At 40.2% G+C, this 18390-nt stretch overlaps 1 protein-coding gene across 4 annotated transcripts in view; it reads right to left on the reverse strand.

Moving 5' to 3' along the window:
• Window positions 1-107: 107 nt before the first annotated feature.
• Window positions 108-18390, reverse strand: part of LOC105695521 — a 22786-nt gene continuing 4503 nt past the window's right edge. The window contains exons 1-9 of one of the 4 annotated variants that reach the window (XM_012417097.2): window positions 17696-17736; window positions 9450-9705; window positions 8109-8285; window positions 5734-7276; window positions 3284-4189; window positions 1266-2370; window positions 712-878; window positions 575-626; window positions 108-342 (exon numbers count right to left, since the gene is read on the reverse strand). In XM_012417097.2, the coding sequence (XP_012272520.1) occupies window positions 330-342; window positions 575-626; window positions 712-878; window positions 1266-2370; window positions 3284-4189; window positions 5734-7276; window positions 8109-8285; window positions 9450-9626 (4140 nt within the window). In that variant the 5' untranslated portion in view covers window positions 9627-9705; window positions 17696-17736 and the 3' untranslated portion in view covers window positions 108-329. Of the gene's footprint in view, window positions 343-574; window positions 627-711; window positions 879-1265; window positions 2371-3283; window positions 4190-5733; window positions 7277-8108; window positions 8286-8966; window positions 8987-9449; window positions 9706-17695; window positions 17737-18390 lie in introns of those variants that run through there. The other 3 variants (XM_012417098.2, XM_012417096.1, XM_012417099.1) reach the window with 3 other exon arrangements.

An 18390-nucleotide genomic window follows, 5' to 3' on the forward strand; every position in this document is an offset into this window, starting at 1 on the left:
AATTATCGGGTCGTGACCGAGTGGTCAAGTTGTTATCGTATTGGACAGCACATCTTAGCGTACAGTACATCGAGATCAACTCTCAGCAGCCTCCGGGGAGGAGTTCATTCAATAATAACGTAACATTTATTTAGAGCGATTTTAATAAAGCTTAGTAGGAGCTTAGAATGATGTAACACTCGTTAACGAAACAGGAACTATTATTTTGCCCGATACGAGATAGCATAAGTGGACGATTTTAGTTCTTCGTTTTAATGCTCAGCGTGGAAGTGTTACGAGTAAGTCGTCGAGGAACTTAGAGTTATCGCAAGTTCGCCGTCGTCTGACGATTATTTCCAGTGCCTGAAAGATTGATTAATTAAATCACTGTACATTCCACACGATGGATGCCCCCCTACGATATAGTTGAAGCGATACGAAAATCCAAGTGCAGTTGTCTATAAAATGTCTTATTATAATGTGAATGTAAAAACAATGGGTTACCTAATTATTCATGTTTTAATTACTTATTTCAAGACTTGGTATTTCGCATCGTGGATTGAAAAATTATTAATCGTACGGTGATTTGTTTTACCTGCTAGGCTGTGTGGCACCTTTTCCCCCTGCGTGTGGAGCCGCAGCAACAGCTGTGAAAATACGTTTAAGAGTCACTTAATCTCGAAGATGCATACGTCAAAAGTAAATGATAATAATAAACATGCATTTCCGAACCTTTCACACGTTTGCGATCAGTCGAACTCTTATTTCTACTTCCGCAAATGAGATCGTTAATGTATCGAGGTGACTTCGACTCCTTGGCTTTCGTAGGCTTCGACAGTTTTTCGTTTTTCATGTTAAACACTGCCGTCTCGTAAACGATCTCGATCGGTTTCTTCGACCTGAAATGAGAACAGTTAAAATCACATATTAAATCCTTATGTCAGATAATGATATGCAATTCTTATTTCAATATGTGCATAAATAATACAGGGTATACGAGGGGAGACATTGATTTCAGCTTTAAACGCTACAAGCTTTTCCATTAATTTAAATCCAGGCAAGGATAAATATTCAACATTCCTGTACGTGACGGAAATAATTAAGTTTAGAACTCGGTTGGAATGGGGGAGAAAAATCGAAAAATACTTTTTGTTGCCCGATAAATCAGGAAATTTCAAGCACCGTCTCGTCCATTATATCCACGTCTCCCTGGGTTCCCAAGTGTTAGCAAACAATTAATATGTAAGAGGTACGCAAATGCAGGAGTGCTTAAATAACGTATTTACTTAATCGATCCACTCGGTGCCTGTTTCTCCGCACCATCTCCATTAACCGTAGACACCTGTCGATTCGAGCCATTAATCTTGGCTCTCGTCTTCGAGGGATCCTTATCCAAACTTCCTCTCGACCCGCGCTCGGCTCGGCCATTAACTCTACAACTCCCGCAAACATTGCAATTCTCTCCCAATCTATTAAATCTCGGCGAGCTATTAACAGAAGAGGTCTTCGAGTCGGGATTTCGACTAATCCTGGCATGAGTTTTCTGCTCTTGAGCCCTGCTCAAGCTTTCGACGCTCGAGGTGCTCGAAACCGTTCCTAGGTTTTTACTCCTGGCCTTAACCACCTTGACTTTCGGCTTAGAATTTTTCTCCTCGTTTCTCAGGGCCTGGGTGTTGGTTTCGCTGATTACATCGAGCTTTTTCCTGCCGATTTTGGGCTTCTCCGAATTTTTTCGACTCTTAGAGCCGGAACTGGAGGCCTCGGAGAGGTCGCTGATGGCCTCCAAGGCCTCCTCGGTGTCCCTCTTCAGGGTCTCCAGGGAGACCTCGACGAGATTTCTCGACGTCGGCTTTTCCTCCACCTCGGTGTCGTTGCCGGGAATCTGACAATTCTCGTAAATCGGCGTCGCTCTTCCCGACATTTCGAAAATATTCGCGTACAAGGGCTCCTCTTCGTTCCTTCCGGTTTCACCTTGTCGACCCATAGACCCGCCTTTATCACAGGGTTCTTTGGTTTCGTGATAAGGATCCTCAGCACCTGCGGGCAAGGCCCCGCTTCGATCCTTCGAGCACGAGGACGACCTCGACCTGGACCGGGATCCAGACCTGGATCTTCCTTCTCTTTTCGCGAAATTCGAGGAAAGCGACTCGCTCGTCCTCTTTTCCATCTTCGGCGAGTGGTCGTTCTCCACCCTGGCTATCACCGGTTTATGGATGGTCACCATTTTTACCAGCACTTGGTTGTTCTCCGTGTCCGAGGTGATCACCTTGCTCTCTTCCCGGGGGTCAAGGATGTCCTCGAGGACCGTTCCTGATCCTGGCCTAAGTTTCCGAGGAAGATCCGGCGACTGGATTCTCTCGGGAACCTTCTCTGCTTTCGAATTCGTCTCTTCTGGAAATTAATTTCTCTTTAAATAATTTGCCACGAGAAAACGCGAGGGGCCATTCACTCGGAAATCGGTGAAAAAGATTTTCTTCTTCGAGAACCGATTGCTTTTCACCTTATCAGGAAACTCGGTAGAGTTTCACGCGAAGTGCGTTAAAAAGCATGCATGGACGGCATCAAATATTTAATACCAAAAAAAAAAACGTACTTCCCTTTGAGAAATATTTATTTCTCAATTAAGAGAACTTATGGACTCGTGTTTGGCGCAATGAAAGTATATGATAAACAAGAATGTGATTCGGTAACATGTGACTCTCGGCTTTAAAATTCTGACAATGTACCGGTGATTGTAAACGATTTCTAATGAGTTCTGCTTACGATTCCCAGTGATTTCCACGTGAATTCGAGCATTAAAGTTCATAATTTCCTGAGTGAATAACTCCTCGGTCAAACAGCTGAATAAGCGGCGATGTGTCGGAAAATGTTAATGATATAAGAAAAAGAGAGAGAGAAAGAGAGAGGAAAAATGAATAATAGCGTCTTTTGAGAGCTGATAGAAAAGGGGCGATCGATGCGTATCTGATTCCGAATACGATTTCGAAGCTGAAATTAATGTTACAGTTTTGAGTGGAGATTTTTTCGAGGGCATGGCGCAAAGTGGAATTTCTCCGAGTCTTGGACAAATTTCGAGTCGTCGCTGGGGAAGCTCAACCTAGACTCACGACCATCCTAACAATATAAAATTTTGAGGAAGAACAAATTTTTATCTTCGTAGACGCGAGGCGGACCCGAACCTTTAAAACAAGACAGGACAAAGATAAAGCGTCCTCGAATCTGACAAAAGTATCCTAAACAAATCAGCCGAGAAAGTGTCGCATTGCGGGAAGCCTTTTGTCTTAAGGTTAAATAATTTCACTACCTATTAGAGTACCGTTATCCTTCTTCTTAACAATAAAGCTTTCACTAGAGTCTTTCGAGGGTATCAAAGGTAACGGAAGGAAGTTCCGCTCTCCAGCATTTCGAGATCCTTTATTCCCGCTCCTTTTCGTTCCCTCGGGGATCCTTCCGGCATGCAAGGAGAACTCCCGGACATCCGCGTCGACCTCTTGAATTTCAACATCCCTGGACCTTTCCAAATCCCCGATTCCCTTTTCCACCTCTTCAACGAGTCCTGCATATCCTGACCTTCTCAATAGAGAATACTCGAGGGAGGGATTATTTTCTACCGCATCTCTGCATCTTGGATTCTCGAAGGGAAGAGACATGGACCCGGAGGATGGTACGTAACCGGGGTTTTTCCATTTACTTCCTTCCAGGGGCAAATAACGAGGTTTTGACATTTTTTTAGAGCGTTCTTCGTCCTCCTGGTTTCCCGGTGGTAGCGAGGCTGGTCCAGAAGAGTTGTCACCCCCAGTTGGCAATCTTTCCGAAAAAGCTTTGTTGGCGACATCCAAACTGGTACCATTTCTGAAGACCCTTCTTCTGGTGCTTCGGAGGCCCGGAAATAATTCCTTCAGGAGCAATGGGTCCTCGCTCGTGTCTAATGAAGATTGACTGCCGTTCCAGTCGACGTCGGAGCTCGACTCGTTTTCACGTCTTACATTCATGATCAGCTGTGTTGATTTTAATGCCAGCTGGTCGGAATTGGTCAGCGACCTGGAGATTCTTGAAACTGTGGAGGTGATCTTCCTCGAGCAGTTCTCCAGGTCGTTTAGGGTATTCAGATCGCTTAGGAGGATCCTATTGGGGTCCGAAATGGGGTGCGAGTGGTTTTGTCGAATGTCGAAATGCAGTTGGATTCTGGTTCTTAGGTGATTGTACCTGCCTGGAAATGTCAGGGATTCTGATTTGCATCGGAGAAAATCTTTTGGTAGCGATCGTTCCACATTAATGCACATTAAGCTCGAGAAAGAAAAAAATGCCAGCTGGCGCAATGATTTTCTTTACGAATTCTGGAATCGTAAATTGCAACTTTAATATACTATAATGTGAATAAAGAATTTACGGGTTCAGAGAATTTCAAGTTAAATTTTTATCATTTAAGTTACCATCTTTTATGATAAATCATCTTTTGCATTTTAATCCAATCCTTAAATTAATTATTAAAGTATAATTATTTTCTATGCATTCTGGAAATGGCTACCAAAAGAGTTTTCCGCGTATCTGCATTTTTTGTTTTGTTTTTTTTTTCCGTAGACTTGACATTCAAAGACGGGATTTATATTCCAAAACTGCAGCTTGGTTTAAGCCTACTAAATTACGGAATCTGCTGTAAGTCTACGCAATTAGGGGAAATTTAATAGATTATAACTTGAGAGTAAAGGAATGGTCCTCTTTTGAAGCCAGATTTAAGTTTCGCACAATAGATAGAAATGCGGAATATATTAAAGCTTTTACGAAAATCTAAAGTTTACTGTTATTTAATGAAGGATTTAAAATTTTTACGGGCTGTTACTTTTTTAAGAAATATAACGAGCTTGAGATTCTCTGTCGAGAATTGTTCACCTCCATGCCGGATAAATATTTAGAAAGAAGCGATTCATTCGTCTTTGCAAAATGAATTGAGCTCTAGCAAAGTTATTAAGTACTGGCATTAATAATTTACTATTAATGACAATTTAGAGCGTTAAACTACGATTATTCTAATTGTAAGATATATTGAGTTATATAGGGTGCCAGAGAATTTCCGCCTCGTAGAAGTATACAAAACAACTATTTATAAAAAAGTGATTACATCTGTTCCAAAACATTAAATTATCAAATGTAAATTGTTTTCAAAAGGAGGCGGCAATACCTGGATACCCGGTATACTGGACAATAAGAAATTAAATGAAACCTGTAAGAGTTCAACGTGCTGATAACTCTTAGTACTAAAGCTTTGTTACGCGTTTCGTTATTGCGAGTCCCAATCCACAAAGGTGAACTAATTTACTTCTAATCCTGAACAGTACGAAACTCATAAGGTTCTCGTATTAAAAAATAAGAAAGAACGTTACTTAAAATCTCTAAATTTCAGTTCCTTCCACCTTTACAGAGCGGGACAAGAAATCTATCGAGATCTTATTATAAAGGTTCGAGCCAACAGTCAATACGTACAAACTCGGATTAATGCCGAGAGTTTAGACAATTGCGCAAAACGCGAGTTAGCAACGAGCAAGATAAATGAAAAAAAGTCTCTTCTGTTAAGGCATCAATTTCGCCTCCATCTTGCCAATCTGTTACTCTTGGAGGCGCCAAGCCACGATTCATTGCATGCTGCGTAGCGTCCGATAAATCTTAATCACTCTAATAAACAAATCATGTTCGATGTTTAAATGTTATTTAATGTGTGAAATTAATTAAAATGCGACGTCTACTTATGAAGTTTACCTTCTTCCAGTCTCGGGAGAACACTAGCACCGAGGTTTACAGTAGTCGTGTGTCCCCGATGTTTCTGCACCACCGTTTTCTCATCCCCGGTGAAGCAACTCTTCAAGGACCCGTATTCGAAATTTTTGTCGTCCTTAAATCCTGGTTCCAGGATAGACTTCAAATTGACCCCCCGTCCGACCCCATCGTCAATTTTTTTCCGGACTTCCCGGTCCAAATTTCGAGCTCCAAGCCCTGCTTCTTCTAGGGGTACTTTTTCCCCCTGGGGATTTCCAGTCCCTCCAAAAATGTACTTCTCATACGACGTATCTCCAAAGTGAATCAAAGGTAGATTCTTGTTAACATTCCCGTTAACATTCCCATTAACCAGAGTATTCCTCCGTTTTCTTCGAAATCTGTTAGAGGGTGGTGGCTTGCCATCGGTCTCAACAATGTTGACCTTCCCCGAATCGGCGGCGAAGTGGACCTCGGTTTTGCAAAATCCGACCTTCTTGGCAGGTTTTCCTGGGAATGCCGTGGAGGTTTCCGTGGTGGAGGAGCCTCTGTCAGGGGAGAGATTTTTCTCGACAGGGTTTTCCGACCTGGGTACATTTTTAGAGAAGTCAGTCGAGTCTGGGGGATTGTATGGTATCATTTTTATGGTCGATTGTAAGGGGATCGAATTTTGCCTTAGACAGGGGATTTCTGCGTGGACGGATGTATCATGGGTCAGATGAACCACCGTGGTGTTCGCTTTGCTGGTGGGCACCAACTGAATCGTCTTGGGCAGAGTCGTCGCCACCGAAATCGATTTCGGATAGTCGTATTCGTCCTTTTTCATCTCGTGATCCCTGCACTCCGACGGGCCTCTGAACGTCAGGACTGGAAGTCTTCCAGAATTGCTGGAAGGTGAAGAGTAATTCCCACTCAGGCTACTCTGATTCTCCATACCAAGAACGTAGGACTTCAGTTTGCTCGGATTTTTTTTCAACCCTTCATTAGATTCTCGAAAGCTATCTCGAACTTCCGACCGAGCGAGACTCTGTTTTCTACCCTGCTCCACTTTCGAATAAATTTCTCGAGTGGAGCTTGTAGAGTTTTGAGTGGTTTTACTCGATTCGGTCCTTCTGATGTCTTCTAGAGAATTTTGCCTTCTGCTCGTTTGGTCTGTCGGTTTTGGGGGTGAGGTTGAAAGTGAATTTTGGACTTGCAGAGATCTTCGTGACTGGCAGCCTCGAGTAAAGCTCGATAAGGGTTCCGAGTTGGTAATCTCGGGTACATTGGTAACATCCTCGTTTGATGTGCTCTTTTTATGTGACAGTAAATTCGGAGACCTTCTCAATTCCTTCGTGTCGAACTTCTTCGATCGTCTGATAGACGATGGGGAAGGGTTCTGTCTTGTAACAGAGGAAGCTCGATCTTTCACTGTATCGTTATGAAGCCTTCGACACAGCCAAGATACTTGGGATAGTTTGCTGAGGTTTGAATCGTCCCCATTTAGCCTCCATAAATCCGACTTTCCGTTCGGGCTCTCGCTAAAGTCTGTCTTCTGGTGAACCTCCCCCTGTAAATAAAAATAATTCATAAATAATGGATATTAAAATTATAGACATGCATATTATGCATCCTGAACCTTTTCTCGCGTTCTGGATACACGAGGTCCTGAAATATATCGTACAACTTGTTATAGTTAAGGTGAAGTGAAACCGTCTTCAAATCAGTCGATTCAAATACAACACTTTTTTTTAAGGGTATTAGACCAAACTGTCCGAAACTTTGACACATCACTCCTGATCGTCTGAGAATTGTCCTGACACATTCAAAATTTGGATTAAAGAAAAAAATTTTTTAACTCAGTTCAGACTAGAACCAAAATGGCGTCGAACTCTCATATTTCGATTAATATACAATTATCGAAGGCTCTGATATGAGAAACTAAAGGGTCAGGACAATTTTACGACATCTTATAACACTCTGGTAATCGATAAACACGCATTTGATCGGGATAAAGGCCAAAAAAGTGTTGTATGCGCTTCTATGCTAAAACGATGTGAATACGAGGTCTCGGAGTGAAAATTTAATTGACCTGGAAATCACAGATGGCGCAGAGGGTCCCTCTGCAGTCAATTAAGGCCCCAGAAAGCCTGATTCCAGAGGATTTCTGAAGTTTCACTTCCATTTCTTTATAATTATTGTACGAAAACGACAGGTGGCGTATGCCATTTGGCACAATACCCGATATAATTCGACACAGCTGTCAATATAAAAACGAACGTCGGCAATGTAGGCATTTAGAAAAATCTCTTTATCGACGTCGATCAAGTTCCTCGACGTGTTTCACTTCACCTTAATAAGTAAAGAAGACAAACACTTGAAGTTTGCGCAATTGAGCTTACCGGAGGCACAGAAAGTGGACCAGTGGAGTCTGTCACTCTTGAGGAAGACCATTGCGAAGCTCTCACTATTTGGAACGATCTGCCACCAACTCCTTGGCTTTGGAAAACCTCCACTTGTCGGCGAGCTTTCTGCACAACACTTCCATCTGCTGAATTGCGTTCCCGCGAGTCGATCACCTGAAATAAATAATAAATAATGTACGAGTGAAATGAAATACCCAACTTACCCCCGATTCAATCATCCACGCATAGACAAACATTGAAACAGGAATTGCAGGAAAAAGAAATTGGGAGAAATCCATAATTTAGAAATCTTATTCGTAAAAGTGTGCAAATTAGTATTGCGAGAACTGTGTCAACTAATTCCTCCAGCCATTAAAGCAAGCGAGATTCCGGAAGAAAGATTGTGGACTTGATTACTAAATTATCCGATTTAGTAAAATTACTTTAATTGGACGACGTTACAGGGTAGGACATCGATTTACTTTAAACGGATCGTTATCGGGAGCGATAGCTTCGTCCATGAGCGATAGTTCCACCTTGCCGCGAGGACGAGAAAATTTTAGTTAATTCCTGTCCGATTTTGCGTCACCTTATCACGTTAAAACACAAGTACTAGGGCAATCAATTAATAAACGATTTCCAATAAATTTTCAAGAAATTTTTATCGAACCACATCACATCCTTCAAATATTAGCACATTGCGTGGCGCAGAAGTTGATCTTGACCGACTCTTGGAAGACGCATCAACACGCAACGTGGTTCAGTGTACAGTGTACTTCACAACTGACAATATTAGCACAGCTTGCTTCAATATTTATCTAACGAAAATGTATTTCCATTGAAAATCCACTATACGTATATCTTCTTAAATTCCCCTACAAAGAGAAATAATATACAAGTCTAACAATTACTTTTCATTACTCATAAACATAATGCAAACACGATTACGTATCTATATTCTCCTTCTTAACATGACTAATTGCTGGATCTTGGCGGTCCTGCATATACCAGTAATTATCATTAAGTCCCATGTACTAGACCGCTCACCAAAAAATCGCGGAATATTTAAAAAGAAAAATCATGCAAATCAGAGAGTATCGTACATTGTTTATGCTAATGTTAAGAGATAATGATTCTAGTTTCGTTTAAAAAATGTTCCTAATTACCGAGACGTGGCCATAATTTCCTTTGATTATGCTAATCGATGTAGATGATCATCGGATGAGCACAACCTTCACTTTTAGGCGTTGCAGTTTTTTCCCGAGCAGGGTATCATTAACTAAAGTCGTGCTGGTAATTATAGAGCGTAAAATGAATTAAAAAATGTGACGGATTTACCTTGCCATAGGAATGAGCAGATTGATTGGTCCTGGCTTGCCATCGACCAGTTTCGATCCTTGCTCGTTCCAACATTCCGGTGAGACGATCGACGTGAGACCACTCCCGCACGTCTTCGTTCTGAAACGGAGATCCGTCATTGTCTCCGATCCTGCTTGCCGACAATACCACTTCCATCTCCACCAGATCTAGGAGAGTTAAGAGTAGGCAGTCAACGAGATATGACAAAATCCCTGAACGCGAGCCGGCATTCACCCTGCAATACAAAGGATCGATGAGAATTGTACCCACGTAGAACTCGGAAATATTTGCATAAACATAGAATTAAATTAAAATCAAATTATGATAAAAGGGCAGATTTACAGAAATTATGCGAGATGACTTTACGTCCCCTTTACAATTTTTCATTCACGTCTATATGGAAACGAGTAGATATTCTAAATCGTGAATTTGTAAATAGTCTAATAAGCTCTAAAAGACCTCGGAAATATTTACATAAACAAAGAATAAAATTAAAATCAAATTATGATAAAAGGGCAGATTTACAGAAATTATGCGAGATGACTTTACATCCCCTTTACAATTTTTCATTCACGTCTATATGGAAACGAGTAGACATTCTAAATCGTGAATTAGTAAATAGCCTAATTAGTTCTAAAAGAACTCGGAAATATTTACATAAACATAGAATAAAATTATAATCAAATTATGATAAAAGGACAGATTTACAGAAATTATGCGAGATTTACGTCTCCGTTTACAATTTTTCATTCACATCTATATTGAAACAAGTAGATATTCTAAATCGTGAATTTGTAAATAGTCTAATAAGTTCTAAAAGAACTCGGAAATATTTACATAAACAAAGAATAAAATTAAAATCAAATTATGATAAAAGGGCAGATTTACAGAAATTATGCGAGATGACTTTACGTTCCCTTTACAATTTTTCATTCACATCTATATGGAAACGAGTAGACATTCTAAATCGTGAATTTGTAAATAATCTGATTTGTTCTTTTAGAACTTGAAAATATTTACACCAACATAGAATAAAATTATAATCAAATTATGATAAAAGGGCAGATTTACAGAAATTATGCGAGATGACTTTACGTCCTCTTCATAATTTTTCATTCACGTCTATATGGAAACGAGTAGATATTCTAAATCGTGAATTTGTAAATAGTCTAATTTGTAAGAACATTAATATTTTCGTAGACGTTTATTAAGCTCACGTAGAACACGGAAATATTTACATAAACTTGGGATAAAATTGATATGAAATTATGATAAAAATCTATATGAAAAGGAGGAGATATTCTAAATCGTATGCGAATGAGAGATACATTTTGTAAATTGTCCTATTTCTAAGTACATAAATGTCTTCCTAAGCGTTTAAATTAATTCCTTGCACGAGGTTATGTGGCTACCTTGGTAGAAAAATATATAAATATCTTTTATGAGATCTAGTTGGTATAAGGTCATTTTAAAATATTTTCCAATATTTAGATCAGACAAAGTCCCTCGATAATCAGCCTTTTGAATTCAGATCGCGCGTCCCATAGTTTGTAAGGCTGTGGACATAATTGAGACACCATGTCGGTGCGGAAGTCGCATAATGTCGCTGCTAATGAATTCATTGTCTGTATAAGAAGGACGTTTGTCTTCCAGTCCCCATTCTCTGGTTACTCCCCTCTTTAACATTCAGATTACATCTGTTGCGATGTAAACGGCGCATCGACTCGAGATGTTCTCTCCGAACCCCAACAATGAATACCAAACCCGATGATAAAGCGAGTTACAAAATCAGGCTTCATAGATAAAAAAAAGGAAAAAAAAATTAATCACATAAATCGCTTCCTGTGAACGCGTAATCTATATTGGCCAATTTATTGTTAAACGTCGAGAATCGATGCTATTAACCTTCCTCAATTTTGCGCGACGCAGTTATTCGTCATTACAATGATTCTTGCGTTCCCACCTCGCGTGGTGCAATCGATAATTGAAAAATCGATGTGACGAAATGGGAGAAGTGAGCCGAATTAAATAAATCGCATTTCCGTGTGATCGATCAGTCCAGGAACAGGCAAGATTCCTTGTTTTTCAGCTCGCGTGCGTAATATTCAACTTATTCAGGTTACATGCGTACCCACGTCGGGAATTCTTACGCAATGTGCATCGCTTATGGCTGACAAATAAAAATCCTGGACACTGCAATGATACGCAGCAAATCAACTAATGGAACGCGGGCATAAATCAGAGTCGCTGCTTGAAACACGAAGGACTCGCAGGTCCGATAAGCAATCGAAGACCATTTTAGTGTTTTCTGTGTCACTACTTCCGGCGATCGTGGACAAGACAAGCGGTTGTTAAGTGGAGCAAATGAATTTTACCTTTTCCTTCTAGGAAAAAAGGCAGCCTTCTTATGTAATATCCATTACATAAAAATCATTGATTTCTCTTCCACGTTTCGTTTGCCAGGAACTCCCGTGACTTCGAAGAGGCTAATATAAATCCTTCGCAATTCGGGCCTCGTATCTGTGCTATGTTATTAAGAAATTCCTGCAATTTACGCATTAAGGTGATGCGAAAGTGGCGTCACAGAAATGAAACTTTTCTCCAACTGGGTCTACCGAATCGATTCAAACTTTACAATATTAATATACAAGGCATAAGAAAGGTCCCAAAAATCATGAAATTTCAATTTTGTGAATAATTTGTTAATAGGTATTTTTTAAATTTCTTACAGAAAATTAAATTTCACGAGTGCCAGGACCTTTCCTTATAGCCTCCATATTCACATTGTAAGGTTTGAATCGATTCGGTACACTTATTCAGAGAAAAGTTTCATGGGCGATTAACTCTTTAGATGCCACTTCCACATCCCCTTAAGCAAGATTCCTTAATTTCAGGTTTATGTCCAAATTATACATTCTTCGATTTTAGAGAAGATTAAAAAATCGGTGCGTGGTCGCCATGTGCGTTGGAAGTAAAACTTCTGAGTTAAGGAGAATTATTAGATATTACTAATTCTTTGATTGCGAAAGACGTATATGTACGTTTAACATTTGGTCTACTATCGCATGTACTCGTTTACAAATTTCGCCCATACGTCAAAAGGGCTTAATCAAAGGGTTAATTATTTATTCACGTTCGGCAGTGGTTGGTTGGGCATAATCATATTTATTTTTCACTTTATTCATCATTTTTTATCATTCTAAATGGAAATAATTAACTAAATGAATAATGCACTGACATTGATATTTACGAAAATTATCTCGATCCTGCACAATAAATAAATATAAATACTGACGAACTGTGAAAATAAAATTTATGCAAATTATATCAATAATGAAACACATGGGAAAGAGGAACGTAGACAGCAATTAACTGTAAAAAAGAATATTTCACTTGCGAATCGGACCAATTTCACACATGCGAACTTACACGTACTATCATAAGAAGATTCACATTAAAGACCATATTTCATTTTTCTACCCACGTTATATTTTTCTAAAAATCGTGTGTATATATGTATTATTGAATTCCACAATTTTTACGAAATTCAGGTAAGCAAGGAATTAACATTCCTGAACATGTAACGTGTTACGAAATGGAAGTACAAACTTGAGGGACCAGACACGGGAGTAATGTCCCACCTGAAATCACTTTATGTCTTCTGAGTCACTACTTCCGGTCCATGGTCCATTTTCCCAACACCATTACTCTGGTGTCGTGTAAGGCGAATCTAATCGAGCTGAAAGAAGAAAAGCAATGAGGTGGTAAAGAGAGCTAACGTAATTGGCATGTCCGATTAACGGCTCTCAGGAAACGTTTCATTGCACAATGCTGTCGCATTGCGTGTACCCGAGTGACAGTCCCGGTAACAGCTGATACCGTCATTATTCTCAGTCCAAAAACCCCGATGCAGTTCAAATCCGACAAGCCTTTCATCGCCATATATTCTTTATCAAAAGACGAATCAAAAATCCTTAGGACTGAATTTCAAAAGATAAATAGTTCCCAAGATATTTAAGAACTTCGCTCTTTTAAACGTAACATTCTAAAACGTTTAGAAAATTATCTACAGATTCTTGTAACATTCCCCAAAGGACTTGACAATAGTAATATGTTAAAAAATAAGGGAACTATTTGTATCGTAATTAATATTTGTGTATCTTTGAATATCTTCACACATTACTGTTTGCAAAATTAATTAAGATAAATTATTTCCTTCATTTTGAAATTATTATGGAACGTAAATATATTATAGAATTCGAGGAAGTAGTCGATTTTTCGGAATATGAGGAGGGAGTTTTGGATTGCATCGCTTCAAGGAAAATTCTCTGTTAACTCCTTCACATTTACGTAAGATTTCCTTAGAGCGATATGAAAGTGGCATCTGAAGAAACGTTTGTGAAACTTTTCTCCAAACTGGGCGTATCGAATCGTTTCAAAATTTTCAACGTGAATGTGGCGACTCTAAGAACGCTCTTGACACCCTTGAAATTTCATTTTTCATAAATAATTAAGAAGAAAAATTTCATGGTTGTCAGGACCTTCCTTGTAGCCATCATGTTCACATTGTAAAGTTTGAAACGATTCGGTACACCCAGTTTAAAGGAAAGTTTCATAAACGAGACCTCTTTGATGCCCCTTTTATATCACCTTAATAAAGCAATGCATTAGAAAATAAGGAAACTATTTCTATCATTATTTAAGTTCACCTGTCATCACGTTTTACTCCGTTAAAAATTAATTAACTTAAACTTATTTATCCCTCTTCGAATTAAGCATTGAGTGTACACAGTATTATACGATTTCAGGTGGCGGTACATTTTTCAGAGTAAGAGGAGAGAGTTCTGGTTTGCATCGCCTCAAGGAGAGACGGTACTTAAGGGGATACTTTGCGAGGAGGTTTCGCGGTTTTCCTTCGTTTTGTGCCGAGCAGTTTCCAGTTAAAGACACCAGGGATAAGGGACGTGATAAATGGTTGAGTGCACTAAGAGACAGATGGGCTCCTCCTTGACGAGTGGGTGGACCATGGACGTGGTCCGTCGAGTCCGTTTCTTCGCCTTCAAGGACGATTCGCCTCTGCTTCTACCTCGAGAAATGCGCTGCCCACGAACAATGGATGCCTTCAAAATTGTGTAACCCGAGGCGCATCGGTCTTTGCCGTTCGAAACGAACATGCCTTTAAATTTTCTCAAGCTTCCCTCGATTCGCCCGATAACTGGGACAATTCGTTTCATTACATCTCAACGAATAAATCACTCGGACCGATAAACCGCAAAACGAGTTAGGAGGACATAAAGGAGAATTTATGTCTCGATGCTTACTTCCCAAATTCGGAGGATGGATCGTGAACATTTATTGTTAATAAAATAAACTATATGATGTATTTTAATGGCTACCGATTTTCAATACCATTTTTAAAATAGGTAATCTTTACAACTCCTTTTATAGGTTCATTATTTATGCAGTCTGCGCTTTGAAATGTATTTTTTGCAATCTAATTTCGTTAGTATTGGTAAATGCACTTTAGCGACATAATTCATTATTATTCATGATTATTAATGCGGTAAATCGGCTTTATTAAGGGGCGCCTGAAGAGATGCAACCCGACATACCGCAGTGTACGTGCTCCCATGTTGACAGTATACTTTTAGGGGTTCAAACCTCAAAATCCCCGTCGAAAATGATGCACCCTAACTTTTTTAATATTTACAGTGCATATTTTATAGCAAGCTCAGTTTAGTATACTTCTACATCACCCATCGTTTTGAAGTAATAATATTTTGTCGCGAAAGTCGACGCGTGAATGTAAATAAATGTTTCTTTACTAAATTCTTCTACCGAGACGCCTCTGGTCTTCACTTTCTTTAACACTTATTGATTTACAAAACTTTTTTAAATCCGCGGATCGACGAATGACAATTTCACCGTTATATCCTGGTCGACTTATTTTCTTTACAAAAATATAACGAAACGCGCTTTTGCAAGTACTCCGTGCATGACCGCTTTTCACTCAGAGCGAGCAAAAGGAAAAACCGTTGGGTCGATTTATTCGTGACTGCGGTTTATTTAACAGGGAAGCGGATTGACCGCAACATAAAGGGAAATAAGTTCAGAGCACGATTTCCTCTCGTTCTCTACGGCGCGGAACGTCACGGCATGCGTGTCGGCTGGGAGATCCGTTATTTATTCTCGTGTTACTCGAGAGAGTTTATCGCTCACGAAAGTCCATTCAGGAAAGAAAAAGGAGACAGGTGAGATCCGGCCAAGATGAATCAGGAAGTTCGAGCGTGACTCATCGACGTTGTCATGATTTGACCCGCAGACCGTCGCGTCATTGATCCCCGCGATGCACGGAAATCTATGACTCGCAAAGCCGGTTAAAAATCTCTGCTGGAAGGAAAAAATTAATATTTTGATAACAACTAATTTAACCCTATTTGTTACAACCGGAAGATTTTAGTGAAGGAAGTAATGATTGCGTAGAAATGTAATTTTTAGAAATACAGAAGCAGTCGTCTGAAGATACTTGAGGGTACCACGGAACAAAAGCTAGCGCCATCTTGGTTTTTCTTTACGCGGCTTTAGTTATTTAAAAAATCGTTTTTTTCGGCAAAATCTAGGGTGCGGTGTCTTTTTGCGGTGACTTATTGCGATTACATGTTTGCAAGCAAACAAATTGTTGCGGATCTTCAACTTTTCGAGAAATCCCGCAAAGGTGTCTGAATATACCACGTGACAGTTACCAACGCCATTTTGATTTTAATGCAGTTTTAGATATTAGAAAAATCGTTTCTTTTCGGCAAAATCTAGAGTGCGGTGCCTGTTTGCGGCGACTTATTGCGATTGTATGTTTGCAAGCAAACAAATTGTTGCGGATCTTCAACTTTTCGAGAAATCCCGCAAAGGTGTCTGAATATACCACGTGACAGTTACCAACGCCATTTTGATTTAGATATTAGAAAAATCGTTTCTTTTCGGCAAATCCAAGAGTCCAGTGCCTTTTCGCGGCGACTTATTGCGATTGCACGTTTGCAAGCAGACAGATTAGTGCGGAAATTACAACTTTTCGAACAATCGCGTGAAGAACCTTAAGGTGATGTGAAAATGGCATCAAAGAGATCTCGTTTATGAAACTTTTCTCCGAACTGGGTGTATCGAATCGTTTCAAACTTTACAACGTGAATATGAAGGAACATATATAAGAAAGGTCCTGACACCCATGAGATTTCAATTTCCCCAACATTTGTTTATAGATATTTTCAAGATTTTTGAGGAAAAAATGAAATTTCATTGGTGTCAAGACCTTCCTTATAACCTTAACATTCACGTTCTACAGTTTGAAACGATTCGGTACGCCAAGTTTGGAGAACAAGTTTCATGAACGATTAACCCCTCGGATGTCACATTCACATCCCCTTAAGGTAAAGTGATACACCTCGAGGAACTTGATCGACGTCGATAAAGAAGATTTTTCTAAATGCCTACGTTGCCGACGTTCGTTTTTATATTGACAGCTGTGTCGAATTAAATTGGATATTGTACCAAATGGCATACTCCACCTGTCGTTTTCGTATAATAAATATCAAGAAATCGAAGTAAAACTCTAGAAATCCCCTGGATTCATGCTTTCTGGGGCCCTAATTGACTGCAGAGGGACCCCCTGCGCCATCTGTGATTTCCAGGTCAATTAAATATTCACTCCGAGACCTCATATTCCCATCGTTTTAGCATAGAAACGCATACAACACTTTTTTTGCCTTTATCCCGTTCAAATGCGAGTTTATCGATTACCAGAGTGTTCTAAATTGTCGTAAAATTGTCCTGACCCTTTCGTTTCTCATATCAGAGCCTTCGATAATTGTACACTAATCGAAATATGAGAGCTCGACGCCATTTTGGTTCTGGTCTGGGCTCGGTTCAAACATTTTTTCCAAAAATCCAAATTTTTAATATGTCAGGACAATTCTTAGATGATCGGGAGTGATGGGTCAAAGTTTCGGATAGTTTGGTCTAATATCCTTTAAAAAAAAGTGTTGTATTCGAATCGACTGATTTGAAGGGGGTTTCACTTCACCTTAAATATACCACGTGACAAGAAGCAACGCAATTTCGTTTTCCATGGGACTTTAGATATGAGAAAAATCCTTTCTTTTCGGCAAATCCAAGAGTGCAATGCCTTTTCGTGGCCGCGTGTTCGCAAGTAGGCAGATTAGTGTGGAACTTACAAGTGTGCGCAAGTCGCGGCGCGATCGTTTCGAAGTGTGCGCCCCTGTTCTAAACGTGTAAAGAACCCCGTCGAGACGTGTGGCGTGAACGTGTGTAGACTCGGGTGGAAGTGTGCGAACGTGTGTGGAAGTGTGGGCCGAGCGCAACGCCTGGGCAAAGCCTGGCAATGCCGCTGGTCAAGCCGGTTCTTCGCCGATTTCGAGGGCACCCGCCGTTGCCCGCCGCCATACTGGTCCGGCACTCGAAAGGCGCGACGCGCATGCGCGCACGTACGCCCGGCAAGAAGCTGCGCGCGCGCCTTGCGCATCGAACATGGCGACGAGCGTGCCCGAGGTGGCCGCTTTCGGAGATGGGCGAGCCGTGAAATGGAAAGTGTGGAAACGCACGCCTACGGAGCCGAGTTGCCGAGAGCAACCTTTAGGACGAAATTGGTATTCGTTTTAAGCCGGTCTTAAGAAGCTTTAACGGTAAATCATTGTTACAACGCTTCTATATCGTACTTCGAAAATGGCGCGTGGAGAGGATACCCGCGCTCGTCATCGGGATTCCCTCTCCATGAATACTTGTTAAATTAAGTGGGGGTTTCCCCTCTGTGTCTCATTTATGGAAGAAACTGTACACTTTGAAACATTCTTTTAGAGGACTTTGCACCATTTACAATGCAAATTTACCGGCAACTTAGCTGCGAGAAAAT

This window comes from Orussus abietinus, unplaced genomic scaffold (genome assembly GCF_000612105.2).
Source record: "Orussus abietinus isolate OABI.00-Male unplaced genomic scaffold, Oabi_2.0 scaffold33, whole genome shotgun sequence".
Taxonomy (NCBI): domain Eukaryota; kingdom Metazoa; phylum Arthropoda; class Insecta; order Hymenoptera; family Orussidae; genus Orussus; species Orussus abietinus.